The sequence below is a fragment of the Rhinolophus sinicus genome, linkage group LG05, assembly GCF_036562045.2.
Source record: "Rhinolophus sinicus isolate RSC01 linkage group LG05, ASM3656204v1, whole genome shotgun sequence".
Classification (NCBI taxonomy): domain Eukaryota; kingdom Metazoa; phylum Chordata; class Mammalia; order Chiroptera; family Rhinolophidae; genus Rhinolophus; species Rhinolophus sinicus.
The window spans coordinates 76,481,314-76,502,910 of NC_133755.1; the positions used below are offsets into that span (position 1 = coordinate 76,481,314).

The following is a 21,597-nucleotide window of genomic DNA, read 5'->3' on the forward strand; positions in this document are numbered from 1 at the left end:
GGGAGAAGCAAAGAGAAAGAGAGAGGAAGAGAGAGAGGTGGGTAAGAGAATGACAGTGCAGGAGAGAATCCTCCAAACCCTGTAGGGCCAGCCACTCCCTCCTGCTCCTTGGAGCCATCCTCTCAGCACCTCCCAGACAGCACCTCCTTTTCTCTCCGGAATGTCAACCTAGCATTTAGATTTCTTCTCAATCTCAGTAACTGTTACTTACACCCACTTTACAAAATAAGGACTGTTGGTCGGGAGAAGGATTATACCTGTCAAAAAGGACTCTTCATGGTTAACTGGGCCCAAATTCATAATCCGAGTCTAGTAGCCATTGTTTACAGAGCCCCCACCCCGACACAGCTGCATTGCTGCACATCAGGGAAAAGCCACAGACTGGGACGCCAAGACTCCTCCTACACTGTGTTCCTACCTACTAAAGCTCGCCTGTATAAAAGACTTTTTGGAATGTATTTTGACCAATGGGCTGAGACCAGCCCTATCCAATCAGAGCTGCACAGTTACATACTCATTTGCATATTCACTGACCAATCAGAGTGGCTCCATAACGACCAATTAGGACATGTGATTCCAACCAATCAGGACATTGCCATTTGGACCAATCAAACTTAAAATTTGGATCTTTCTTTGCATAAAAATGGACAGATCAGGGACCAGCTCAGGCACTTTCTCTATGTAAGCGGGCCTCCGCTTTGTCTTGGAGAAGCACACTTTCGGTTTCCTCTGAGTTTCCTCAGTTTCCCTGAATAAAATCTTGCCTTTTACTGCACCCTGGATTGAGGATTCCTGTTGTCCTTGGATTAGTGGCAGTAACATTTTGTTGACAAGACAAAATGCACCAATGCAGGTAAGTTCTTAGCACATATGGAGGAACCCATAGGGTAGGGTCCTTGAAGAATTTCCCTAGAGTCACACCCCAAAAGAAAGAGATGATGGAATCCTGGGCTTGATGCCACCTTCTCCTGGTTATACTGAAAGTGTGAGTTTTGTGTTGTTTTATATGTTCTTTTGTTGTTGTTCTGTTTTTGTTTTTTTGAAGATATTTTAGAGAAATAATATTTATGCTGCTGCCATTACCTAATGTTATGGGTTGAATTTTGTCCCCCACCTCCCACTCCTAAATTTATATGTTGAAGTCCTAACACCCAGTACCTCAGAGTGTGGCTTTATTTGGTGTGTCTTTACAGAGGTTACTGAGGTTAAATGAGGTCACTAGAGTGGGTTCTAATCCAATACGACTGGTGTCCTTATAAGAAGAGGAACTTTGGACGCAAATATATATGGAGGGAAGAAGATGTGAAGACATAGGGAGGAGATGCAAAATGAAAATGCAGGGAAAAAAGTGCACTTAAAGGTGCTAAAATATAAAGATTTTTCCTTTGGAAGTAGTGTAATACTTATAAAATATAACAAGGGAAATAGTGATATGTGAGTGAGAACATCAACTTATACTTTTGTTTACAATATTTTTGGTGTTATAATTTTATGTAACACAATAAATAATACTTAATGTGATATCCTGATTTATCCTAAGATTTTTCTGGCTACTCTAGCCACTTCCAACTCACTGAAGCTGATTTAGTTTTTGTTACTCGCGACTTAAGCGTCCTGGTTAACATCCTCCTACCGCCTTCAGGTCACAGCGCTCCCAGGATGGAGGAAGGCCCTGCAGGGCACCAGAGTCCCTTCCTGTCCCTGTGCACGGAGCCTGGGCCCTCCCCCTACCAGCTGTAGAACTACCTCCACCCATTCCGGTTGTGACTTCACAGATCGGCGGGTTCCACAGTATCCCGGCTGAGGGTTTCAGGAGGTTTGCTTCTCTCTAGTGGTGTCCAGACCATGGTAAAGATGAGAGGAGCAGGGGCCCTCTTATTTGTCCTCTTCCTGGACTGTTGGCAGTGTGCAGACATGCATCTCCCTTTCCCCCGGGTCGAAGGTACGGTCACAGGTATATTGCTGGGGCAAATGGAGAAGTGGGAGACTCACTGTGAGTCTTCTTCTGGGGGCCCCGGTGTGGTGACCCTGGAGCCTCTCATCACCTCAAATCTGCCATAGGAATTGCTGCTCAGGAGAAGGGAGTAGCTTTAGCATTTTCCCTAACTTAGCAGCTTTCTCAGAATCCAGAGCCCCACAGGAGGGTAGCATATATAAACATACATTTCAACTTTTCATGATGAACGTTTTCAAACACACACAAAGTACAATGATTAGTAGAATGCACCTCCACGTGCTACTCAGGCCGAGCTGGTGTCACCTGCTCCCTCACACACGTTGTTTTCAATAATAGCTTGAGACATTCTTACGTAGCATAAAATTCACTCTCTTAAAGTGTGTAATTCAGTGGGCTTAGTATATTCAAAGGGTTGTGAACCACCAGTATCTAATTTTAGAGCATTTTCATCACCTCAAAAAGCCAGTCACACTCACTGCCTTCCACTCCCCATTTACCATTTCCCACAGCCCTTGACAACCACTAATCTGTCTGCTCTATGGATTCGTTTGTTCTGAATAGTTCATACACGGAGTCATGTGGTCTTTTGTGACTGGTTTCCTTTATTTAACATGCTTTCAAGGGAAGTTTCTCTTCAAAAACCTGAGATGGGTGTCTGTCTCCCTCTGTTGTCCCCACACTGAGCACAGCCATCAGGTCACAACAGATGATGACACTGAGATGGGAGATGCAAGGGCATTTCTCCTTCCACAGTCACATCAGCACCTTTTATCTCCTCTCCTCGCAGGCCTCCTGTGGTTGGCGCATTGCCCACCAGTCTCAGGAGAAAACCAAACCCACAGCACTTTAGTGCCCAAACCCACAGGCACTCAGAGGGGGCCTAGGACCTGTGTGTCCCCTAGAGCAGGCCCCCTGCACGGTGCTGTTCTCGGAACACCACCGGGAGACGATCGACTTGAGATTACACGCGGAGCCAGTGAAAGAAAGATTTATTCACAGCTACGGTTTACTTTCCCCCACAGGATCAAATACTAACCGTTCACCAAGTTCAAAAACTCTGGAGGAAGGTATGGCTAAAATATTTGGTAAGTACCTTCCTCCCGTGAACCCGTCGGGCTGTGTTTGAGCGTCTCCTGCTCGTCCCTGGCCGGCCCCCAGATGACCTATCGGCTGCCCTGATGGGCAGGGAGGTGCTTGGCATGGAGGCTGGAACCAGTTCTCTAAGTGGCAGGCAGATTCTCTAGATATCATCAAAAGCATAGAAGAGCAACATGCAGAAAGGATTCTGCTCCTCACAGAGGGGTCCACCCTCTGGCAGGTGTCAGAAGTGCAGCCTCAGTGCCAGCTGGGACCAGGTGCATCACAGCTGCCTGGAAGGTGCCCAGGAGATGCTGCACGTAGTGGAGGTGGTGAGGCCCTGAGGCTGATTTCGGCCTTCTGCCCAGGTCCTCAGCCTAACTGAGCACGACAGTCCCCTGGGGGATTGTCACATAGAGACTTCCAGACCCAACCCAGCCACGAGGTTCCTTGGCGTGGGGTGAAACCTCTGCGTGAGTCAGTTTTTAAGCCCTCCAGGTGAGTCTCAGCTGGGACTCTGATGTAGCCCAGGCCTCCCGTTTACTGCTGGAGAGTAACTAGGCCCAGGGAGTCCTGCCAGAGGTGAGACTGAGGGGAAGGCGTGAAACCCCAGCCGTCCAGATTCCAGAGACGTCTCTCCTCTCTGGTGCTGTGTGGGGGTCAGGAGTGGACCCCGAGAGCCTTTTGGTCCGAAAAAGGGCTCCTGGGACGAGAGCGTGGATGCTTCCCTGTGGGTTAGAGCTGCTGGGTGTTGTGATCACAGGGCCACGCCTGCCAGTCCTGCTGGGAAGGGGACGTCTCTGTACAGGAGACGTGGCCCTTTGTTCCAGGCGCCGGCCCATGCCAGGAATTCTGGGTGCACCCTTCTCCCATGTGCTGTTAAAGACGCTTCAGTAAGTGTGCCATGACCGTCTGGCTGGCTGACGGTGGCGAGTGATGAAGGAATGGGTGCGGCCAGCTCCTGCAGTCCCACTGTCCCTGCTCTCAGCGGTTCCCATCTAGTAAGGAGGAGGCTGCTCTCTTCCTCGCAGGTGCCCCGTGTCTCTGAACCCACACGTGTGGGAGGAGGTGTGTGCACCTGAAGATGGGTATCTGGTTCTGGGTTTGGGAGGATCCCGTCTCCCTCGAGAGCCTTCTGGACTGTCCAGTGCCCTGCAGTGTCGGCCTTGGCAGTGGTGGGCCGCTGGTGAACTTGCCGGGTTCTGTCTGAGCAGCATTCCGGAACCTGTAGGTCAGCCCGTTCAGCAAGGAATGGGCTGGCGATGAGAACTCATCATCTGGAATGAGTGAATGTGATGGTTAGTTTTTTTGTGTCCTTATCGTAAGCATCTATTCAGGGGGTGAGTAGACCACCCACCAAGGTATCAACAGCCTTCGTAAAAGGATTCAGAATAAATATCACATCAATGTGGCTTAGCAAAGTAAACCTAAAAGGGAAAAATGAAATGGTTGTTTTCAGGGACAGGTAGAAACCGAAACACTTTATAAGAGAAGGAGAAATTGATGTTTCAAAAAATGTGGCTATGAAAAATTAGTAACAGGTTTATGAAAAGAGTTTTCTGAGCTTATAGAATCTGTTATTCTTCTCCCCCCTCCCACCCAGCCTCCACCCAATTTTTGTGGGTATAGTTTTCATATAGAAGCGGATTTGAAACCTCTGAGGACAGCCATGTCTTCTGGGTTTCTCATGTCTTCAGCAGTCCTGTTGGGACATGGAATTGTCTGGTCACAACCCCTCACTCCAGGTTCTTCTCCAGGCCCTGGGAGTCCTGTGGCATCTTAGTGGGGCCGTCATTGGTCTGCAGCAGCTGCCTGATAACTGCTTCCAGGACTTTGCGTGATGCTTGTAGCTCGTCAAGTTAGTGTTCCAGGGGCTTCTTCCAGGTTCTTCATGTCACGTGCTGACCCACCAGGGCTGCTGTACCACGATGAGAACCAGAGTGCAGGTGAAGGGAGATTACTAGCACCCAGCATCTGTGGACAGCAGTGATCCTGGGGGTCTCAGTGACGACTGTGGTCACTCAGTCAGACTCAGCCTGGCCTGGAAGGGTCCACTTCCTCCTGGTGTCCTGGGGCTGAATTGGTGTTTCTCTCCTCTCTGCTCTGGCCCTGGCCTTGTTGCTCTGTGGCTGTGTGGGTGTGTCTGGTCATATCTTTGTGTACCTGCTTCTCCCACGTGTCTGCATGGCTCAAGGATGTGGACCAGGCAGCAGGTCTCAGTCCCCTTTGAACATCCAGCTCCTTGTACAGTTCTGAGCAGAGCTAGGGCTCAGTAAAAGCTTGGCATCTGAATGACAGGCTTCTATTCTGTCCCAATTTGCATGGGCTTTATGAGTTTTAGGAACCTAGATGTTTGGGTCCTCCATATAATAATGGCTCATCAAAACTGGCCAAGGTTGGGACTGGTCCGGTGGCTCAGGCGGTTGGAGCTCCGTGCTCCTAACTCCGAAGGCTGTCAGTTCGATTCCCACATGGGCCAGTGGGCTCTCAACGACAAGGTTGCTGGTTTGATTCCTCGAGTCCCGCAAGGGAAGGTGGGCAGCGCCCCGCAAGCGATGGTGGGCAGCGCCCCCACAACTAAGATTGAACACGGCACCTGGATGGCACTGAGCCATCCGCTCAGTTAGTTGGAGTGTGTCCTCTCAACCACAAGGTTGCTGGTTCGACTCCCGCAAGGGATGGTGGGCTGCGCCCCCTGCAACTAGCAACGGCAACTGGACCTGGAGCTGAGCTGTGCCCTCCACAACTAAGATTGAAAGGACAACTTGACTTGGAAAAAAGTCCTGGCAGTACACACTGTTCCCCAATAAAGTCCTGTTCCCCTTCCCCAGTTAAAAAAAAATCTTAGGGCTGGCCAGTGGCTCAGGTGGTTAGAGCTCCATGCTCCTAACTCCAAAGGCTGCCGGTTCGATTCCCACATGGGCCAGTGGGCTCTCAACCACAAGGTTGCCGGTTCAACTCCTCATGTCCCGCAAGGGATGGTGGGCTCCGCCCCCTGCAACTAAGATTGAACACGGCACCTTGAGCTGAGCTGCCGCTGAGCTCCCGGATGGCTCAGTTGGTTGGAGCACGTCCTCTCAACCACAAGGTTGCCAGTTCGACTTCTGCAAGGGATGGTGGGCTGTGCCCCCTGCAACTAGTAAATGGCAACTGGACCTGGAGCTGAGATGCGCGCCCTCCACAACTAAGACTTAAAAAAAAAAAAAAGGACAACAACTTGAAGCTGAACGGCACCCTCCACAACTAAGATTGAAAGGACAACAACTTGACTTGGAAAAAAGGCCTGGAAGTACACACTGTTCCCCAATGTAAAAAAAAAAAAAAAATCTTAAAAAAAACCCAACAAACAAAAACTGGCCAAGGTCATGTGAGTGAGGGACATGCAGGTGTCGCCAGAGGCACTGTGCCAGTTAAGAATGCACTTGGCTGCAGTTACCGGAGACCTGAATTTAGTGGCTTCAACAGAGAGTAGTTCACTTTCCTTTTGTCCCAAGCAGCCTGAGGGAGGCTGCCATGGCTTTGATGCAGTGCTCAGTGGCTTCAGGTCGGGGCCTGTTTGTCTGAGATCATCAGAGCCTTCCTTGGGGCTTATGTCTCTTGGTCATAAGATGGCTTTTGCAGCTCCAGACATCATATCCACCTTCAAGGCAGGAGGTAAGGGGTGGGGAAGTGCAGCCGCAGCACTGCTTTCTCTTCCATCTGGAGGAGCAAGATTCTTCCAGGGTCACAGGAGTCTTCAGAGGAACTTTGCAAGTCCCACAGCCCCCCCGCCTCTTGCGACCAGGGAGGGTGGAAAGGACATGTCTGTCTGAGGGCTGGCCCCTGAGGCTCCAACCGTAGTAGACAGGAAGGGGGCGTGCATAGCTAGTGACAGAATGCCACAGAATCTACGGAACATATTTATTTTTTTCTGTCATATGTTAATTACATGTTTGTTTCGTTTGTATTTTATGTCTTTTTTTCTTCCTTACCCACATATTATTCCACGTGTGCAGGGTTCCACTGAGCAGAAAACAAGCAGTAGCTGATCCGGGGCCCTTGTTATCATCAGGTGGTGAGGAGCAGCTTCCAGCTGCGAGCCCTTAGCCTGGTCCTCACTCTGACCCATGTTATGTGCTTTTATATACACAGTTTTACTTAATTGTCACAGAAGTTCTATGAGTTAAATAATCGTATTCCTGTCCTATGAGTGAGTCATCTGAAGATCAAAGAGGTGGAGTTATTTGCCCATTGTTAAACAGCCAGTCTCTGGACTCGGACTAGGTCTGTCTGCCACCAGAGCAACACTCCCCTGTGAGCAGCTTCCTGGGAGGGGCAGCAGGTTCCACGGGAGGAAATTATGTGCTTCTTATAGAAACAGGACAGAGGTTTGTTCAGACAGAAGGACAGCTTGAGGACAGTCTCAGAGCTGGGGAGAATGACGACACGAGTATGAAGAAAAAGTATGGCGGAAGGGGAAGTCGGGGGGGCAGGTGGCGGTGGGGAAAAAAAGAAAACAAAAAAAAACCATAAAAAAAAGAAAAGAAAAAGTATGACATTAACTAGCAGGAGGTTTGGAGCAGTTTCCATAGTAGGTCTATGTTTCCTGTCTGGGATAGCAGTGAAATCACAATCTTTCAGAAATGGTTTTGATAGATGAGTTCCCCTGCCCAAGGACAGGCCTGTTAGAGCATGACATTCTGTATCCAATAAAAGATGCATTTGCCAGTGAATACACTGACTCACTGTGTTCCTAGACAACTTCAGATCCTCACAGCGCAGACTGTGTCACTCCTGCCCTGCTGGTAATACCTGCCTTTCTTTGCTTTCCCTTAAGATGAAATTCTCCTGCAAGTTTTTTCCAGTGTTACCTTTGATAAGTCAAGAAGAACAGCAGGCAAATCAATGACAAACAGAGCCATGGAAGAAAGCAAGTATATGTCTTTAAAACTATGACGCACATATTTCTGCAGGCCTGTGTATTGTCTTATTGGTATTAGTGTGGGGACAGAGCCCCAGAAAGTAGTTTCCAGGCTCTCGGCCTCACGTGGAAAGGTGCTGGCTCCGGTAGTAGATGGCCGTCAGCTGTGGCTGATTGGCCGTCAGCTGTAGCCAATTAGCCGCCAATATAACTGCTGCGGCTACTGAGGAGAGCCGAGGAGAGTCGTCGGTCAGTTGGCAGAAAAACGGACAGCAGGTCGCACGTCCAGTGAACCCAGCCTCCAGTGAGACCATAGTGGTATGACTCCCCTACCTATGGCTCCGTGGGTGTTCCTTTTCGGCCTCACCATATCCTGTGTTCTTATGTGGGGAGCGGGAGCAGAGACCCTGCAGGCCTGCCTGCACGACAAATGGCGCAGCGAGCAGGGTCTCCCGCACGACAATTACCCTGTCATTTTAGCATCTTTTAAACCAGGTGTGTTGGGGCAAACACAAATGGAGACGTGGAAGGAAGAAATACTCTCCACCCTTCTAGCAACTATGGCAGTCTCTGGTGTGCAGTGTGGATAGGCCTGTGGTTTGGGCTGATTTCTTCTGTTCAAGCGTCGGCCAGCTTCTGTCACAGTGCAGGCTGCTCAGAGGACAGGAACCGACCTCCAAGTGGCATGCTCTGTTCCTGGTAACACTGGCCATGGGTAGTTTAATAGTGTTCCACTCAGCAGTGCCTGTGCTGCGTGCGTGAGTGCCTGGGTCACTGGCTTTGAGAGGGAAGCCTTCCCACCTCCCTCTCCACCCCCAGCTTCTGGAAAATACTTGCACTGAGGAGCAGGGCCAATTTCTGCCTTTGCACTGATGTGAAATGCCAAAGCTGAGGGGAAGCCAGGGGTCACATATGCAAACAAGATACACCTTAGCCCCAATCACACAAGTGACAGGGAAACCGTGTAAGGAGGACACTGCAATAGGGAAAAAAATAAAATTGGGTAATTAGTTTTCAGGACAAGCAGGCATGTATGCCATATAGAAATTATAAGACTATGAGCAAACCAATTTTATAACTAACGCCCTGCCAGTGCATTTCGTGAAACACGTTTTAGAACAGTGACCATTTTACTATAGTCAGGAGGCTGTGCCTGCACGGGGTTTGGTTCTGCGTCCTTGGCTGACACCATATGAACAGTACGTTTTCAGCAAAGTACTCGCATGGTTCAGTGCACCTATTCCTAATGAGTCTCCGATGTCTCAAGGGACCTGTGTGTTTGTCATTTATCAGATCTAACTAGTCAGACTTGAAGTCATTTGGCATTTACGATGCAGGCTGTCCTACCAATTTTCCTGTAGAGTTCAAAGCTGTCATGTGCACAAAACTACTCAATGGCTATGCAGATTGTATGCCAGGAAACAAGGTGAAAATCAGCGATGTCACCAGTTTGGGGTTAAAGTTCAGATTCCGCAGACACTCATGCTTGCTCTGCGGCACTCACTCAGTAGGGGGTGCTGTGGCTCTGGCGACCACTTCATTAGGGAGTATGTTTCTCCTCCTTGGTTAGGGTAACCCTAACCTACTATCCTGAGATCAGAAAAAAATGGCTGGCTTTGACCTTAAATCACGAAAATGTGTCTGGACACTGAGATATCGCAACCTCCATAAAGAGAAGCCTGAAAATACAGCTCCGAAGCTACCCAGGTCGCTACGATGTTCTAGTCCACTTGAGTCATGTCCTTGAGGAGCCACGGGAATGTGAGCAGACGTCTTACACTCAGTCCCTAGTGTCCTAGGAGAATTGTCAACTGGTCCATTTCATTTGTACCTTCATGTTTTTTTCATTTGGCAATGAAATCAGGGTTCCTTGGGCTGAGCAAACAGCTCAAGTGGGGACAGCCTCAGAGCTGAGTCCCTCCCAAACATAGACCCAGAGTATGCAATAATATTGCTCACCTCCAAAACAAGTAAGCACCACATTTCAAAATGGTGACGGTCCCTCCTATGGGCATTGTTCCTTGGATGGGGAAAGTTTCTCTTCAAAAACCTGAGATGGGTGTCTGTCTCCCTCTGTTGTCCCCACACTGAGCACTGAGCACAGCCATCAGGTCACAACAGATGATGACACTGAGATGGGAGATGCAAGGGCATTTCTCCTTCCACAGTCACATCAGCACCTTTTATCTCCTCTCCTCGCAGGCCTCCTGTGGTTGGCGCATTGCCCACCAGTCTCAGGAGAAAACCAAACCCACAGCACTTTAGTGCCCAAACCCACAGGCACTCAGAGGGGGCCTAGGACCCGTGTGTCCCCTAGAGCAGGCCCCCTGCACGGTGCTGTTCTCGGAACACCACCGGGAGACGATCGACTTGAGATTACACGCGGAGCCAGTGAAAGAAAGATTTATTCACAGCTACGGTTTACTTTCCCCCACAGGATCAAATACTAACCGTTCACCAAGTTCAAAAACTCTGGAGGAAGGTATGGCTAAAATATTTGGTAAGTACCTTCCTCCCGTGAACCCGTCGGGCTGTGTTTGAGCGTCTCCTGCTCGTCCCTGGCCGGCCCCCAGATGACCTATCGGCTGCCCTGATGGGCAGGGAGGTGCTTGGCATGGAGGCTGGAACCAGTTCTCTAAGTGGCAGGCAGATTCTCTAGATATCATCAAAAGCATAGAAGAGCAACATGCAGAAAGGATTCTGCTCCTCACAGAGGGTCCACCCTCTGGCAGGTGTCAGAAGTGCAGCCTCAGTGCCAGCTGGGACCAGGTGCATCACAGCTGCCTGGAAGGTGCCCAGGAGATGCTGCACGTAGTGGAGGTGGTGAGGCCCTGAGGCTGATTTCGGCCTTCTGCCCAGGTCCTCAGCCTAACTGAGCACGACAGTCCCTGGGGATTGTCACATAGAGACTTCAGACCCACCCAGCCACGAGGTTCCTTGGCGTGGGGTGAAACCTCTGCGTGAGTCAGTTTTAAGCCCTCCAGGTGAGTCTCAGCTGGGACTCTGATGTAGCCCAGGCCTCCCGTTTACTGCTGGAGAGTAACTAGGCCCAGGAGTCCTGCCAGAGGTGAGACTGAGGGAAGGCGTGAAACCCCAGCCGTCCAGATTCCAGAGACGTCTCTCCTCTCTGGTGCTGTGTGGGGGTCAGGAGTGGACCCGAGCCTTTGGTCGAAAAAGGGCTCCTGGGACGAGAGCGTGGATGCTTCCCTGAGGGTTAGAGCTGCTGGGTGTTGTGATCACAGGGCCACGCCTGCCAGTCCTGCTGGGAAGGGGACGTCTCTGTACAGGAGACGTGGCCCTTTGTTCCAGGCGCCGGCCCATGCCAGGAATTCTGGGTGCACCCTTCTCCCATGTGCTGTTAAAGACGCTTCAGTAAGTGTGCCATGACCGTCTGGCTGGCTGACGGTGGCGAGTGATGAAGGAATGGGTGCGGCCAGCTCCTGCAGTCCCACTGTCCCTGCTCTCAGCGGTTCCCATCTAGTAAGGAGGAGGCTGCTCTCTTCCTCGCAGGTGCCCCGTGTCTCTGAACCCACACGTGTGGGAGGAGGTGTGTGCACCTGAAGATGGGTATCTGGTTCTGGGTTTGGGAGGATCCCGTCTCCCTCGAGAGCCTTCTGGACTGTCCAGTGCCCTGCAGTGTCGGCCTTGGCAGTGGTGGGCTGCTGGTGAACTTGCCGGGTTCTGTCTGAGCAGCATTCCGGAACCTGTAGGTCAGCCCGTTCAGCAAGGAATGGGCTGGTGATGAGAACTCATCATCTGGAATGAGTGAATGTGATGGTTAGTTTTTTTGTGTCCTTATCGTAAGCATCTATTCAGAGGGTGAGTAGACCACCCACCAAGGTATCAACAGCCTTCGTAAAAGGATTCTAAGAATGCTAAATGAATGGAATTTGTGATCATTATTTTCTGTGGCTTTACAAAGTAAATGTAGAAGGACAAATAAAACTGCTCTCTCCAGGGAGATGTAGAAGAATAAAAACTTTTAAAAGGGAAGGAGAAATAAACATATTTAAAGAAAAAACAACCGTGAAAAATTCAGAACATTTTGATAACTAAAGATCTTCGGAATTAAGAAAGGGTTTTCTGATTTTAAAAAGACTGTTCTTTATTTTTACCCACATATCCTTCATCTATTTTTTATGGACCAGTTGGGGAAGGTGTCAGAAGTGGTCAGAATGACAACAGGAATGAGAAGGGAAATTATGACACTAGACACCATGAAATGTTGGGCAATGTTTCCAGCCACATACCTTTAGTGAGCAGCGTTTGCTGCCCAGGGCACACAGGGCAATCAGAATTATCTTCAGAAGTGATTTAGGTAGTTGCCCTTCCAAGGGTAGGTATTTTGGAGTACTGTTTCCCATGTCCATTGAACTTGTGCCACTTGTTCCCTATACAGACGACTGAGGGCCTCATAGCATGGCAGAGTGTGGGCCTGCATGCTGGTGTTGACTTGCCTTTTGTACTTCTCTCGAGATGAAATTCTCCTGCAGATGTTTTCCAGTGTTCCCTTTCATGAGACAAGAAGAACAGCAGGCAAATCAATGACAAGGAGAGCCATGGAAGAAAGCAAGTATATGTCTTGAGCTCTGTAAATGCACGTATGTCTGTCGGCCCTTGTGAGAGCCGGTGGCATTGGTCGTGGGCACCCCATTCCACAGATGAGACCAACGGAAGTCAATCACAGCCCAGGCACACCGGAGAAATGACAGAAATGAGGAGCATACTCCTCCCTAAAGCAACTTCACATTATTTTTCGAAAGCAGCACTTTGGGAATTAAGACAGGTGTTTGATCACAGGTCACCAGGACCCAACTGTGTAGTGGAAATTGCCAGCAGAAAGCGCCCTGGGCAGTGGGGAGGGCGCTGCTGGGATTTGCACTTGGATGTGAAGCCTCACCCCCCCCCCCCCCCCCCCGAGGTTCTTTCCCGGCTTCTGCCTGGGCTCCAGCCTCGCAGTCAACAGTCTCTGGTGCCTCTCCGGACACTGACACACACACTTGGAATCCGGACACTGACACACACACTTGGAATCCGGACACTGACACACACACTTGGAATCCGCATTTCCAAGTACAAGTGGCATTCTCTATGGTATTAGCATTTCAACACTTAAAGTGGGGGCCTGAGGTGCTCACAGACTGACAAAACCTTTTCTCTTTCCATTTTTTTTTCATGTGTTTCATCAAAGCAGCCAGTGTTACAGGGAATTCTCCTGAACCAGCATCTTTTCTCAGCTGTGTGGACAGAATTTCCAATAATGGTAACTGCAAACGGGTAGAATTGTCATTCTGGATCGATACATAGTACCTCTTCTTCCTCTTGTCTGAGTTCAGAACCATATGTAAGGATGAGCTAAGGGCCCAGCACATGGAATGTAACCTGTCTTCTCGAGAAATACGTGGCTGGATAATGTTGGTGCTTCACCCTGAATTAGGAAGTGCCCTAATCACTGGTGAGGTTTAGGGGACCCATGACTTCTCTAGACCCCCACTGTGAGAGACTTTGCTTCAGTAAAATTTACAGCATAGAGGAACGGATCAGATTGTTTGCTTTCCCCAGGGAAGATGGATGCCAAATAGAGGAAGGTACTGGCAGCAGGCACAGCCAACTTACCAGTGAAGTCCCTTTCTTCCCTGGAGGTGGGGTACTGGGGGGGGGGCTGAGCATGGTTCTGAAGGGACGCCCCAGAAGAGTGTGGGAAAGTGCTGCCCACTGGCTGACGGCTGACTAGCAGAGGCCATGTCACCGTTCCAGTGATGGAGGAGGCAGATGGGCCTGAAGACAGGGTGAGGAACTAGAGTCCCATGAAGCATTTCTTCCCTCAAGAGATTTAAAGATTGAAAAGGGAAAAGAGACCCACAGGTCACTGTCTGACTGGCAAGTGTGTGGTCTTCCTGGGTGCAGGAACATGAACCAGGTTAGTGGTTCCCAGAGCAGCTGAGCGTCAGCTGTGGGGAGCAGGATGAGGAGGGAGAGCTTGTTGGAAACCCCGCTTCCTGGAACCCACCGAAAATCCAACAGCGGAGTCCAGGGCTCTGCACAGCTCCTCAGATTGACTTGTCTGCAGGCAGCAGCCTCCAGCCTGTGACCTTTGGAACCACTGACTTAGATAGTTTCCTTCAGGAGGATCAGGACAAAATGTTTGGTTTTTTAACATCAGAATTAATTTAGAACTCCCCTCTCATCTTTGCAAACGTTATTTTCTAATCAATGCCTTGTTGTATTTAGGGCTGTCTGTTTCCCCCTTTGAATTTATTGGTACTCACCCTTCCAGTGCACATGCTGGAATGACCAGAAGAGGAATCACAATAGAATCTGTACCTTCATTAGGCTGTGTGTCCTAGGGCTGAGGAGCTGAGCTCTGACACACAGTAGGTGTTTAGTCATATTTGCTAAATGAGGAAATATGTAAACGAATGCATGGTACATTTCTCTGTAACAACAATAATCACTGTTATAACGAGAAAATTAAAATATGCTGAGCACTCACTATGGACCAGACATAGGAGTTTTCCAGCTACATTATTTCATTTCTATAGCAGTCCTACGTATGTGGCATTTTACATAGGGACTTAAGTAACTTGCCTCAGGCTGGGCAGCTAGTAGGAGCCACTGCTGGTGTTTGAACTCAGGGTGCCTGAAGGAGACAGCAGTTAACCCTTGCCGAATGTCTGTTTTAAAGACACATTGTGGCTGATTTTTACCTCTTCCTTAGCAACGGTGACCATTCAAACAGATGATTAAAAAGTCTGGATCGGAAGTTGGGGGGAGGACATTACCTTCTGAGAAGTGAAGTGTCTTGTGCAAGGTGTGCCCAGGTGTGCACAGAGTTCCTGTTACTGATGACCTTTGGTCCGCTGGACGGATGCTAGTGCTCAGCTAACACTGCAGCAATAAGGTCCTGTTCACAGAGTCAAAGGCTCGTTTCAATGCTAGAGTCTCCTAAGACTATTAAAAAAACACAGACAAATTATGAAGATGTAAGACTTCAACTTCTTGAGCATAGAGCCAAAATTGCTCGGTTCTGTGCTCCTTTAAGACACTGACCAGGCCCAGGGTGTGAGTGGCAACGTGAAAGCACCGGTGACTCGCATTCTGTGCCAGCTCTGGAAGTGAAGTGGGCTGCTGCTCTCACAGCCAGTGGGTTTCTAAAGTTAATGTCTGGAAATTGCCTGTATTATGCAAAACTTGATAATTGTGCTTTTTATTTTCCACAGAAAATAATCCCACAAATGATCAAAACCATAACCCACCACATGGGGAAAACATTCTTCAAACTCTCCAAAGAACCGTAGGTAATTGAAAACGTAGGACCATACTGATGATAAGTGGGGATACTGGCTCCCATTCTCCTCTTTGTTTTGGTGGTACGGAGACCAGGAAAGTAAAACCTTTGTGTTCAAGTGATGAGTCTGTCTTCTTTACAACTCCATGAAAAAGTGAGGCAAACACAGCCCTTTCATAGACCAACTCCATGTTATCTAGTTTTCTGTCTGTGGTGGTTAATCTCGCAACTCTGCTTTGACAATCTGGCCATTCAAAGTCAAGTAATTAGGAGTCATATTATACTGGGAGCTTTCGCTCTTTTCTTAGCCAAATTTCTGTCTTTACCCAGAAATAAGTAAGACCTCATGAGGCTGTAATCATACCCCCTCATGACAGTCGTAACCCAACTGTCTTATTCTCGCTGCTTCATGAAGTGGGCCAAGGAAGACTTATGAGAATTGCTGCTGGGTACTCAGAGCTCTCCCATCTGGGACCAGGATTCCATCCTGGCCTGAGGTTTCCTGGGGGCACAAGCTCCATCACTTCTCACTCTTCCCTATTCCCTTTTTGACAGCCCTACTTTCTAACTGTAAACAGTCCAAACAGATTTCTCCGGAGCTCCTACCTGTTGGTTCTAGTTTGTTGCGTGGAAGTTCTCAGAAATTTCCTCAGTCCCTTTCTAGGGCCATTCCTGTGTTGGGCAGACAGCTTTCTGGCTACCCAATTTTCCCCAAGCTGAGTTCAATCGGGCCCTTTGATAGGTCTGTATGCAAAGGAGCCAAAGACAGCCAATGGCAGAGATAGGATGCAAATACTTCTAATTTTCAATCCGGCCTCTTTCTCCTAAACCATTCTGCGGTCCCTTTACCCATAAATGAATATTTCAGTCTAGTTCATTTTCCTATCTTGCCCTTAAAATTCAAGAAACATTTTTTATTTTATTTTATTAAATTTATTGGGGTGACAATTGTTAGTAAAATTACATAGATTTCAGGTGTACAATTCTGTAATACATCATCTATAAATCCCATTGTGTGTTCATCACCCAGAGTCAGTTCTCCTTCCATCACCATATATTTGATCCCCCTTACCTTCATCTCCTACCTCCCTCCCCCTTTACCCTCTGGTAACCACTAAACTATTGTCTGTGTCTATGAGTTTCTGTAAGAAACATTCTTTTTTTAATTTTTTATTGGGGAAGGGGAACAGGACTTTATTGGGGAACAGTGTGTACTTCCAGGACTTTTTTCCAAGTCAAGTTGTTGTCCTTTCAATCTTAGTTGTGGAGGGTGCCGTTCAACTTCAAGTTGTTGTCCTTTCAGTCTTAGTTGTGGAGGGCACAGCTCAGCTCCAGGTCCAGTTGCCATTTCTAGTTGCAGGGGGCACAGCCCACCATCCCTTGCAGGTGTCGAACCGGCAACCTTGTGGTTGAGAGGACACGCTCCCACCAACTGAGCCATCTGGGAGCTCAGCTCAAGGTGCCATGTTCAATCTTAATTGCAGGGGGCACTGCCAACCATCCCTGCGGGACTCGAGGAGTTGAACTGGCAACCTTGTGGTTGAGAGGATGCACTCCAACCAACTAGAGCCATTCGGGAAGCAGCTCAGCTCAAGGTGCCGTGTTCAATCTTAGTTTCAGGGGGCGCTGCCCACCATCCCTTGTGGGAGTCGAGGAATGGAACTGGCAACCTTGTGGTTGAGAGCCCACTGGCCCATGTGGGAATCGAACCGGCAGCCTTCGGAGTTAGGAGCACGGAGCTCTAACTGCCTGAGCCACCGGGCCGGCCCCTCAAGAAACATTTTTATAGTACTTTGTGGTTTATAAATTTTCATGAACATCATGCCATCTGTGAGGTAGGTGTTCTTATCCCTGTTTTATACGAGTGGAGACTGAGGCTCAGAGAGGCTCGCAATTGGCTGGAAGGTACTTGCTTGCTCGGGTGCCTGACCAGTGGCATCAGCGTCACATTCCCAGGCTCTCCTAGACCCGAATCAGAAACTTGGGGGTGAGGCCCAGTGATTTGTTTTTTAATTTAACAAATTTTTTTCAATTACAGTTGATATTCGATAGTGATCTGTTTTAACAAGGCCTCCTGGTGATTCTGATACACACTCATGTGCGAGAACCACTGTCTCAGTCTACACGTGGGTCACCCAGAAATTTGTTCAATTAAAAAAATAAATAACACAACTTTGATGTACATTTGAACTCTTCTCCAAAACCCTCCCTAAGTCCTCACTTTGACTCAAGAGGAAGTTACTTTTATCCTAGACAGAACTAGTCACGAACCCCCAATGGTTGTTTTTAAAGGAACACGGTTTGCCTTTGTCTCTCGTAGGTCACATTTCAGAGGAGAGGAGGAGTAAGGAACCCTCTCTATTCGACAGGGCTGTAAGCGAGCAGTTAACTACAGTGGACCAAGGAAGAGTAAAGCCAGGTAATGTCTATAGCATGAGCACGAAAAGACACTGAAACACAGAGGAGTCAGGGTGTGTCCATTTGCCTTTCACGGTATTTAAACAGAGTAGATGTCGGCACACCTTTAGTTCACCCACAAAAGCATAGGAACTGCAATGAAACTTATGAATTTAACTCCAGGAATCAGGCCACTTTTTCACAAAGATGCTACTTTTATGTTGTTTCTATACAGCCAGGGTCATGTATACCACGGGCGTCATCTTGGGCACCCCCCCAGGACAGGACCCTGAGGCTCTCCCACTACAGGAAGGGTTAAATGCCACACGTGAACCTAGTCCCTAATCGTCAGCCATGCATGATCCGAGCCTGAGCCCATTTGGCATGGGGAGGAGTTTGCCCACCATGGCAGCATGTGGGTACCCAAACCAGTGCTGCCCGCCCACACTCCCCCCACTGTCAGAATCGCAGCTGTGTCTCTTCCTGACTCGGAGGGTTAGATGCTGACTTATTCCAGCAGAGCCCGTACAGTGGCCTGCTGCCTCCGGACATGGCAGACATGCAGGCAGTACGTGGAAAGGCCTGGTTTTCTCCCCATAACCCTGGAGGACCCTTGGCCAGCACTGCCCGCCGGCATCACCCAGCAACTGTCCCTTCAACAGCTCTCCACACCAAACCGTTGGATTCCTGTCATTGTGCCTCTGTGCCCATTTCCTGGAGTCCTCTTCCTTTTGGGTCCACACTACAAACGGGTGACAGAAGCTCAAGGAGTCCCTGATGTCAGCTGGCATCTCCTTCCTTTGAGATCTAGCTAAGATTACCTTGTGCTCTCAAGCCTACACACACCACCTTCAAGATTCCTGCATGTTATCCGAGGGCCATGAGAGCTCGGGATCATCTCGGGATCACGTGTGCCTTATGTTACAACATTCCCCAAACCACACATGAGACAGGCCGTGTATACGGTACAATTTCCTGAAAGTGGGGTGGGGGCGGGAGGAAGGGGACAGCAGAGAGGTTGTAGCACTGCCCTGGGTAAAGCTTCAAACGAGTATCTGATGCCATTGTCCTTAAAAGCCATTGCAGTACGACTTTGTCACCTCCCCTGGTGCCGCTGCCTCTTCCCTCCATCCGAACTCTCCTCTCTTCTCCTCACTTCTACAAGGTGTGGTTTGTGGGACCTTCTTCTTGGTTGCTTTGCTGCTTCCCAGCTCACACCCAGAACATCTCACCTCCACCCCCGAAAAGCTTACAAATGTGTTTTCCTGAACAAAGCCAGTTCCTTCCCCTGAGAAGTTTTCTGGAGCCAGCAGCACAGATGCTAAGTTTCTATGTCTGCTCCATGCAGCAGTAAGGTTGTCCCTGCAGATCAGTGTGGGGGCCTCTCCGCTCACCCTGCCACGGCTCTTCTCATCTAGACACCCAAAGCAGGGCTGTGCCGTGCACGCAGCTTCTGAGCTTCCTCCAGAGGAACATCGTCATTGCCGCCGCCTCAGTGGCAGGGATCCTGGTGGCCACGGGCTTGTTGCTGCTCATGCTGACCATACACAGCAGGAGGAAGCGGCCATTGTGAGTGGCTCTCAGCTCCCTCCTTCCTTCCCAGAACTCATGGGTGTTTGTCCCGTGCCCCTGCCGATTCAGGGTGGGTTCAGGAGGAAGGCCGGCGACTAACCTGGTGGTGCGTCATCAGCACCACCTGGTAGGAGCCATGACAGCACAACTAACCCAGCTGGTGGTTTTTGGGTGCTGTCTTGGAGGTTCTGTGTGCAGCGGGGTTTGGGGGCCTCCGGTTTGGGCCATGCTGGCCTCTACAGACCACACAGATTAGGCCACCCCTATTTCTGTGTGAGGGCTACTGAAAAAGATGATGCAGCCTCTGGCTGGAAGACCAAAACATAGGAACATGGATGGAGAAAAAAAGGAAAAGTACAGTAAAAGGGTAAAGGAGGTGGCAGCAGGCTTTGTCCTCACTGGTACAGCAGCACTGGTGGTTTGGGTGTTGGAAGACAGCTCTCCTGGTTGGGAAACGCCCCTCCAGAACCTCCCACAGACTTCTCTGTCCTCCCCATGACCCTGCCAATGAAGGGTTAACGCCTGGCCCAGCAGTGGCCGCTCTGACTCATCAGTGCCTGTCCTACCAGATGTTAAATATTTTGATTATCCCCCTGGATTAGAGGGCACAGTGGCTCTAACCAGGAGCAGGCACCAGGAAGTAAATCGTTTACAAGATTGTATATATGTATCATTGCACCTTGATATTATGGTCCTTGTTCTGCATCTCTCTGGTCACAGGAGGAGCAGCTCCCTGCAGGCCGTTCAGGTCCTGTCTGACACTGCTGGGCGCTGAGCTCCTGCACAGAGAAAGGGGACTGGTGTGGCACCAGGGGTTAAGTGTCCGGCCCTGGCCCTGCCCACTCTCTGACTCCGAGGCTGCAGTGTTTTAATTCCCCAGCAGCATGGCGCAGCTTTCCCTAAAGGTGTTCTTTAAAATGCCAAGGTTCCCAGGCCTGGCGACGCATGCCACCAGCCACCACCGCCTCACAGCCAGCTTCCTTCCCTGAGACAGGAATGGGTCCCCTGAAGCAAAGGACAGTTCTTAAGGGGGCAGGGGTTAGAGACGGAAGATGGAAGGAGCTCATGGAAACAAGCTTGAGCCATTCCCCATTTCTGACGGGGGCTCATCCATTAGCTTCACCATTTCCCTCCGTGCCTCTTGGAGGCATCAGAAGACTGGGTCAAGATAGGCTCTATCCCACAGAGATCCACCAAAGCTGTGGGAGCCTGAACGGGGAGGCCACAGGGGAAGGAGCTGCCCAGAGACAGAATGGACTTCACACACAGTCCCCACCCCTCAGCAGGGCACAGCAGGGATTCCCATCATGCAGTTGTGCAGTGTGGCTCTTGTGTTTTGTTTCAGATACTCTCCGGCAAACATAACGTATAACATTTTTATAATGAACGGAAAGACCTGGTGGCAAAAGTCTGAAGGAAAGGACTCCAAAAAGTTTGCAGGAAAGCAGAAACAGCTGACCTGCGATTCCCGTGTCTAGGCCGGCTGGACAGCCCAGCGACTGGGAGCTGTGAGTCCCGGCCAGTCTCTAGCCACACCCCTGAGAGGCCCCTGGATTTCTGGCTGTGCGGTGTGCTCTGCATGCATACCTTGGGTGGACCAAGAGAAAATGCCTCATCCCGGGATGCTTATGGTGGAATGGCACTGTGACAGAGCAGGGGACCTAGCTCATTTCCCCGCAGACAAACCTACCAATGGACTTTATTAAAGCATTAATTCATCGATTCAGCCATTCCTCGGCAGACATGAACCGAACAGCTAATACGTAGACAATATCAAAATACATTTGGCAAGCAAAGGTATGGGAGGCAGGTGCAGCCCTGGCAAGTTTCTGAGCCGATGGCAGGGGTAGGCTGAAGCTCTCAGGTGGTCCCTTAGGGCTCTGTTCCAAGGTTGGGGCCCTCCAGTTGGTGTTGGATGTTGCCGGGGGCAGGAGAGTCCCTTGGACACTGCAGGGTGGATCCGGAGAGGTCAGAAGAGGATCCTGAGAGCTGTCCTGGGCTGTCACAGCAGCAGCTGGGGAGGACCGAGCACAGCAGGTGCAGTGCAGTCCCCACCCCCACACCCAAGCAGAGGCACAGGCTCCTCTAGCACCAAGTGGGGGTCCCAAGGGGCAAGGACAGGGAAATCAGAGGAAGGAGGCAGTGAGCAAGGAAGGAGTGCAGCCTAAGCAAAGGGTCCCAATCAACGGGGGGCAGGAACTGGCCTAAGACACCTGTGAGGGGGAGGGATGTAGGAGTGGGGGGGGTAGAGAGAGGGCAAGGTGGGTGGGAACTGGACTGAGTTGAGCGGGGAGAGGTGGAATAAGGTGGAGGGTGAGGATGGGCGAGAAAGGAGGTGGGGGCGCTGGGGGGGGAGGAAGAAGGAAGAACTGGTGCAGGTGTGAGGAGAGTAGGGCAGTGGGGTGG

At 50.0% G+C, this 21,597-nt stretch overlaps 1 protein-coding gene across 8 annotated transcripts; it reads left to right on the forward strand.

The window, feature by feature from the left end:
* The first annotated feature begins 9,888 nt into the window (after window positions 1-9,888).
* Window positions 9,889-20,913, forward strand: LG05H2orf92 (linkage group 05 C2orf92 homolog). 8 transcript variants are annotated; one of them, XR_012496486.1, is made up of 6 exons: window positions 11,155-13,197; window positions 15,155-15,232; window positions 16,837-17,057; window positions 17,543-17,641; window positions 19,038-19,188; window positions 20,537-20,913. XR_012496486.1 is itself a non-coding variant. In XM_019716498.2 (5 exons), exons 1-5 carry the CDS (start codon window positions 10,419-10,421, stop codon window positions 20,667-20,669), a joined length of 477 nt encoding a protein of 158 aa, XP_019572057.1. In that variant the 5' UTR covers window positions 9,906-10,418; the 3' UTR covers window positions 20,670-20,913. The 8 variants fall into 8 exon arrangements, 1 of the variants encoding a protein (XP_019572057.1); XR_012496485.1 differs by lacking the exon at window positions 16,837-17,057 and having other exon boundaries at window positions 11,155-13,028; window positions 13,129-13,197; XR_012496482.1 differs by lacking the exon at window positions 16,837-17,057 and adding an exon at window positions 9,889-10,434 and having other exon boundaries at window positions 12,411-15,232.
* Window positions 20,914-21,597: the final 684 nt, after the last annotated feature.